Here is a 7,001-nt window from a genome sequence, read left to right as displayed (position 1 = left end):
GGGCCTTGGCAGCTTGGACGGCTGTGAAACCCATGCTGGTGATCTGCTCCACGCTGGCTGGGTCCACGTCGACGCCGGACGCGTCATCTTAGAATGTTAATTAAGTTTTGTGTGAGCTTCAATTATAAAAAAAAAGATAATAGCTCCGATAGCTTGGATTTTTATGATCAAGATGTGTATGGAATCTCACAAAAATAACTATGACGCTTGCAACAAAATTCTTTGATTGCACACAACAAAAGAAATCAAATATATTAAAGCATATCACTACCATCAATACAATAAGTATTCGTGTCTTTGTCGTATGTGCATTTTTCAAAATCCTATCCAATTAACTAATAACTGCAATAAAAAAAATATTAAAAAAAACTCACCGGAAGCTTTAGAGCCGGGCGGCTCAAACTTGTTGGCAAAGTCCCAGTCCGTCATGTGCTCCATCAGCCAGTTGGAGGCGGCCTCCATGCTCGAGTTGTTCGTGTAGTAGAGCGACTTCTTGCACGCTTCCACCGGGAATCCCATGTCCAACTGGAATTGGATATTGATAACTAACTTTCCACCTGCATAGTCACAGGAAATGATCGACAGTGGCAAGGTTCACCTCGCATAGTTCCCTTTCCTGAAGGATTTCCCATAGCAAAGGGGGACAAAAGGATGTTTGTTTATTATTAACGTGAATTTCTGTAAAAGTGGGTGGATGGATATCCACTTGCACAGGCATATAAGCATTTCTATAGCTTATAGTGCTAATCTGGCACAAGAGCTCAATCACTGCCAAATATCATCAAAATATGTTCAGTTGTTTTCAAGTGAAAGAGTAACAAACATTTGAATTTTTGTTAGATTCTAACGATCTTTCGCGTTAACAATATGAAAAGGATCAATAATCATATCTAATATATCATATACATACAAGCTGCGACAGTAAGTTGTCATCGAAAACTGGCGCTGGTGTTTCGTTGGCAGCTTCTGGGAGCAAGGTCTCGTCCGGCTGCAAGCCACTTCCGCGCAAACAACTTAGGTCCACCTAACAGACATAAATAATAGATGTAGAAAGTGTTTAAAGCTGAACGTAGTTTCATAATTGACTAATTAATTAATAGATTAATATATAACTGATACATACAGAACCCTCCTCGGGTTAAGTAGATTTTAAGGAGACTACAAGAACTAGAATGCTAGCATGGACGCATTTATACCTTCTCACATTTTTTTTAAATTCCTTCGTAAATATCATTGCTATACAAAATAAAAACCATTAAATACCTAACTTAATGGACACCAATTCTAATTTAGACATTGAATTTTACAATTGAAAGACAAATAATAATTTACTACAAAAAATGTCACCCACATCCCTAGGGAGAGGATCCTACCTCAGATTCTAAAACGGAAGCAAATGTCAATTTCCAATCAAACACAAAGGCACAACACAATATTGGCAATCGGTTCATATTTCATCTTTCTTTTTCCTTAATTTTTGGGAATGTCGCTAAGCTATCTGCAAAAGAACTCACCTCCCATGGCATATCAACAGCGACATCTAGTTTAGCGGGTGTCCAATCTTCTTTGATGGTGAATTTCTTCAGCTGGATCAGCAAATAGTCCGGGAATGTTGCCAATCGGGTAATCCTGAAAGTTGGATATCTTTTATGTATCAAGAACGACGAGACGGTGAGCTAAGTCCGCCGCCTATAGAATTCCGCGACCGAGGTTACGAGTGTTGTGTTTATAGACAAAGAGAAAAGACACGAATCTCTTTCGATTTTTTTTCGTAACAAATTATTGTGTTTTTAAATACAATTTGACATTTTGTTTTTATTTTCGAAATATGTCAGGAAGGAGAACATTAAAAAAGCTTTGATAAAATTTGGTCATGTATGAATATAATATCTATACTAATATTATAAAACTGAAGAATTCGTTTGTTTGTTTGTTTGAACGCAGTAATCTTAGGAACCACTGGACCGATTTGAAAAATTCTTTCAGTGTTAGGTAGCCCATTTATTGGGGAAGGCTATATATGTACCACGGGCGAAGCCGGGGCGGACCGCTACCATAATATATAATGTATAAGTGGGATTTTTTGGCCTATCCAATTAAAATAGACTAACAGAAGTTCACATTTGATTAAATATACGATATTGTATAAAATATACATACTTTTTAGCAGTAACTTTCTTGTTGACTGCAGAGCTGAAGAACTGCTCAACGGTTTCCTCTTTCATGAAGCTCTCCAGACAAGCCTGGAACGGGATGTGCGGACGCACTATTTCCGAAGGATCTCTGAAAAGTAATATTTTATATTAATAAAATGTCATAATTTTATTACGTGAATGGATGTTCACAACACTCATGGACTAGATTTCCCCTAAAACAAGCAAGTATACATAACTATGCACATAAAAACGTTAACGTAACTTTCGTCGAGGGCTGCAGCGGCAGACGGAGCTCCACTATCATAAGATCTATCTAAGTATACAATGAAAGTCATTGTTTCAGAGTTCGATGGTCCTACGAGGCGGTCACTTCCCTTCTTTTTGTTCCCCAACAGCGCGTCTTTGGCTACTCATTTGGCTACTCATCTTTGGGGTGGCCCTGCGCTGCTCCTAGTCGCGCAGCGATAGCTGTTCGTACTCACGTAGCCAGACCTACTTAGGTATGTATAGATTATAGATGACTTCAGAGCTCGTTAGTCCTTCGAGGTGGCCACACCTCACCAGCACCGCCCGTAGAAGTAGAAGTAGTAGAAGCGCAGACACTCACAGGCGCTGGCCGCTCGCGTCGGCGTCGGCCCGGCGGCGCTCGTAGTCGCGCAGCTGCGGCAGGTTGGCGGCGGCGGCGAGCGGCACGGGCAGCGGCAGGTGGTGCTCGGCGCGCCGCGTGTAGCGCACGCCGCCCGACGCGCCGCACCGCACGCGCTCCTCCACCGCGAACCGCATGCACTCCGCCGGGTTCGCGCGGTGCCGGCTGTTGCGCTGCAGGGGGGGCACACGCACGTGTCATTCTCTTTTTGTAATATACTAGCTTATGCCCGCGGCATCAAAAAAATTTAAATTTTAAAAATTTACAGTCTGAACGATGTCGACTGAATGTCTGAACGTTGAAGCTAAATCCATTCCTTCCATAGCTGGAAGGAATGTGGAATATATGGCTATGACTTTGGTCTAAGTTGAAACTATTTTAACTTTCACCAAAAGTACATAAAACCAGGGTTTCTTTTAAGAATAAAAAAAAATAATTTCTTTAAAAATATTGCATGATACATTGTTCATCATATGACTGAATACACATACACAGACACACATAAACCGACATATAAATGCAACTCACCTCAAGCAGAGTGAGGAAGTGCAGGAAGAACTCGTGCGCATCCTGCTGCCGCTTGGTCATGAACTCGGGGTGGCCCTTGCCGATGAGCTGCCGGTACATGTGCGGGGAGATGCCCTGCTGGCTGCCATCCACGTCGCCGGGGAACGAGTAGCGGCCCGATATGAGACCGACACCCACTTTCGCCCTGGAAATATATTTTATGGGCTAAGAAACTGGGAAAAAATAATTAAATAACTAAATTAATTGGTATCTGGGATGAAATAGTCATTAAATTACGTTGTTTGCAAATAATAGTTTTTTTTATATCTAATTTGTCCTTTAAATATATTTATGGTTTTCTGTAATGTGTTTTGATTAATTTTTTCCTTCATTGTCTCAAAGCAGTTATATATAATAAATTAAACAAACACGACGAGGGTTATTAGGCCTTACGTTTGCACATTGAAATCATTGACAGGATCTTCTGGGAAGGTGGCGAAGATTTCTGGAGCACCCTCGACGAAGCGACGCACAAAGTCCGGCATTCGGAACATTACCTGAAAATATTTATTGTGTTTCGGTGAATTCACAGATCTACGGCAAAAAGAGTACAGATTAATAGAAACAAGCCATTCATCTTGGTCCAGCTCCCCCTGGGTTGATCCGGGATAAAAACAAAGTAAAATATAACCTATGAAACTTGCAGATAAAATGGTTTTCATTGGTAAAACAATTGCTTCAGTAGATCCAAAGATTACCCCCTACAATGTCACAATGTTACCTACCCTCCTTACTATTCAAACCATTTTCCCCAACCACTGTTATTGTGGCGCTGTGAGTACCACAATAAAATACCGCACACACTATCAGACCTGTAGCACACTGTTGATGTAGCACGAGTTGCCTAAGTTGTTGAGGCCGGTAAGAGCCGGTCCGTGCAGGGGCCGCAGCTCGCTGCCGCTCTCCTGCAGCGTGTTCCACTCGCCCGTGCGCCGGTTCAGCTCCAGCTCCAGTTCCACCATTGACTTTTCCGTCTGGGCACAAAAAAAAAAAAATTATCTATGCAATTCTTTCGGCTCCGCCAGGGCAGAATTTTTAAAATTTTTTTTTTTTAATTTTTAACACATCCAACAAGTCAAAACTTATAAAATCCTGAATGGATGTAATTGGTTGTTGATTCATGACTGCGTAACTAACACAAATTTTATTAGATGAATTTCACGACTTCTATTTAAACTCAAACTCAAACATTTATTCATTCAATACACATATAAAAATTTAAATGGAAAATATTTATTTTAAGGTCTCCTGCTTATTTAGGAAGGGATTAGACCGAAATGTGATTCATAAGTACGCAATCAGTTGTCTAATCACTACAAAAGAAAGATTTTTAGTATCTATCCCTAACAAACAAAAAATCTAATATCTTAGTTTAATTCTGAATCCACAAATTATTATTTAATTTACACAGAATTATGATTGAAATAAAGGACAAACTCACAATTCTTGGCTATTAAAAATGTCATAGTATACTAACTACACTATAAAAAAAAAGATGTTATATTTACCCAAAATTAAAACATACCTTCTGTAACTGTTGCACATTGATACCAAAGTGCTTCAAGTGATCAGCCAAGAAAGGATCCTCGACCATATCATCTTCAGCATATGAGAACACATCGCCCTTGCCCTCCGCAGTTATTGTTCCCAACTTAACAGCTAGGGGATAACCTGTCTCACGGAAATGTTCAACCTGCAATAAAAGAGTATTTATATTTTTCATAGAATAATCATGAGACCTATTTTCTTTTCCTCATCCCTTCCCATCCATATTACCATGGTCTAACCTTTTTCATATGCCCTAAAAGTGAGGAATACATATGTCAAGTCGCATCATGGGACGCTGTGATCGCTTACTATCATCTTAACCACCAGCTTTATTACCCAAGACAGTAAGCCATAAATAAATACAAATCACAATAGGTTAATGTTGTATTTATTCATAGGTTTTTTATGTAATTTCTGCTGTTTCTAGTCTAGACAACTTTTTATGGGATAAATCAAAGATGAAACACAGAACAGTTTATGCTCATACTAACCAACATTCCAAGCAAACAGCAGTTTAATTTTTAATTCACTCACCGCATGGTCATTTCCACCGGAGCCATCAAAGAACCTTCTTCCGCACAGAATGGAACCATCCGTGAGATTCAGCCAAAGGTTGTTGGTGAGGTCGCACTTTTCACATTTCCATCCAGATGGTGGTATCTTTATTCCATTATCCAATTGAAGTAAATTCACTGCATGGCTAAAATACGACAACATATATCATTAGTTTCATATTTTATCAACCAATGTTCCCAAAAACGAAGGAGCTTAAATTAACGACGGATAAAAAATTTAATTTATCACATTTTTAACACCTCCCTTTGAAGTGATTCTTTTTATGTTTGATAGAAAATTGCTGTCATTTAAGCCTATTTCCTTTAATATAGGATGGTATTCATACAATGTTAAGAGAATTTTGTTAGGTTGTAATAAAACAAACAACTTGTCACAATAATCTTCAGTTTAATAATCTATTTTCATATTAAACTAACTAACTAACTTGCAGAGTCAGTTACAGTATTGCAACTTTAAACTTAAAATAACCCAGGTAACATGAAAATACACAGGATTATAATAAACAATGGTAACCTAATTGCAAACTAGCTTGTGGAGGCTATACCGAATAATGTATCATAACATGATAATTTTATGGGAAATATATAACCTTTCTATGGTTATGTCATAAATACGCAGCACAAAAAAGCAACACTGTACTAGAGAGCATTGACACTATCAATATTTAAAAAAATATAATACTTACACAGATACTTCTCGTTTTTCTCCATCCCATGCGCCATGTAATGCTTGCATTTCAGCTATTTTGAATGGTGATTCTGCTTCAAGTATGCCTTGCACAGACTTCTTTATCTGAGAACATTATTTGTATGTAAGTTTCAATAGAAAGAAATAAGACATATAAATTAAAGATATTGAAATTTAGTGGATGATTTGAAGTAGTCAGTTGTAACCATACATAGGAAGACTTAAAATGTAGTTATTTATTTAATATTAAATAATAAAATAGCCTACCACTTCAGGTAGTGCATCGTTAGGCCATGGAAAGTTCTGGAAGCCAGGCAAAACCACCACATTGTAATGGTCAGTGTAAGTGTACTTTGGCTTGCCGCATTCTGGATCAAATCCGCCTTCTACGCCAATAGCTAAACGCGTGATCTTCTTTTCCGGTCCATCTCCAGTCTGTTCCGGTTCTGGGATCTAAAATGAGATTAAAAATTTAGCAAAGTCCATGAACATAACAATTGAATGAATACAATAATATTATGTGTATAGGAAATACAAGAAAAGTGCTCACAGGTTTCTTTTCCCTGGTAATGTGCAAGAACACGGCATTTCCCGTTTTTTGATAGTACTGTTCGACGTAATTGCGACCGAAACCGAGGAACGAAGTTAGTGACACATACAGACCCGTTTCAGATTCCTGTAATTTAAGAATATATTCTTCTATCATTACATACATATAAATATTAAATAGACGCACAATAAGGCGGAAATCTAGTAGCATAATATGAGGGATCGGACTAGAAAATAAAAATCTGTTATGCATTTTTCCAATTTTTATTGAT

At 38.4% G+C, this 7,001-nt stretch overlaps 1 protein-coding gene across 1 annotated transcript in view; it reads right to left on the bottom strand.

Moving 5' to 3' along the window:
• LOC119838653 (ubiquitin carboxyl-terminal hydrolase 5) overlaps positions 1 to 7,001 on the bottom strand; it is an 11,544-nt gene that overhangs the window by 1,832 nt on the left and 2,711 nt on the right. Inside the window, 14 exon segments of the mRNA XM_038364708.1 lie at positions 1 to 87; positions 375 to 525; positions 911 to 1,024; positions 1,515 to 1,629; positions 2,161 to 2,283; positions 2,764 to 2,975; positions 3,331 to 3,514; positions 3,763 to 3,866; positions 4,182 to 4,343; positions 4,895 to 5,062; positions 5,452 to 5,617; positions 6,179 to 6,285; positions 6,448 to 6,633; positions 6,731 to 6,856. Coding sequence (XP_038220636.1) covers positions 1 to 87; positions 375 to 525; positions 911 to 1,024; positions 1,515 to 1,629; positions 2,161 to 2,283; positions 2,764 to 2,975; positions 3,331 to 3,514; positions 3,763 to 3,866; positions 4,182 to 4,343; positions 4,895 to 5,062; positions 5,452 to 5,617; positions 6,179 to 6,285; positions 6,448 to 6,633; positions 6,731 to 6,856 — 2,005 coding nt within the window.

Source organism: Zerene cesonia, unplaced genomic scaffold (genome assembly GCF_012273895.1).
Source record: "Zerene cesonia ecotype Mississippi unplaced genomic scaffold, Zerene_cesonia_1.1 Zces_u004, whole genome shotgun sequence".
Taxonomy (NCBI): Eukaryota; Metazoa; Arthropoda; class Insecta; order Lepidoptera; family Pieridae; genus Zerene; species Zerene cesonia.
This window is presented reverse-complemented; position numbering and strand designations above follow the sequence as displayed.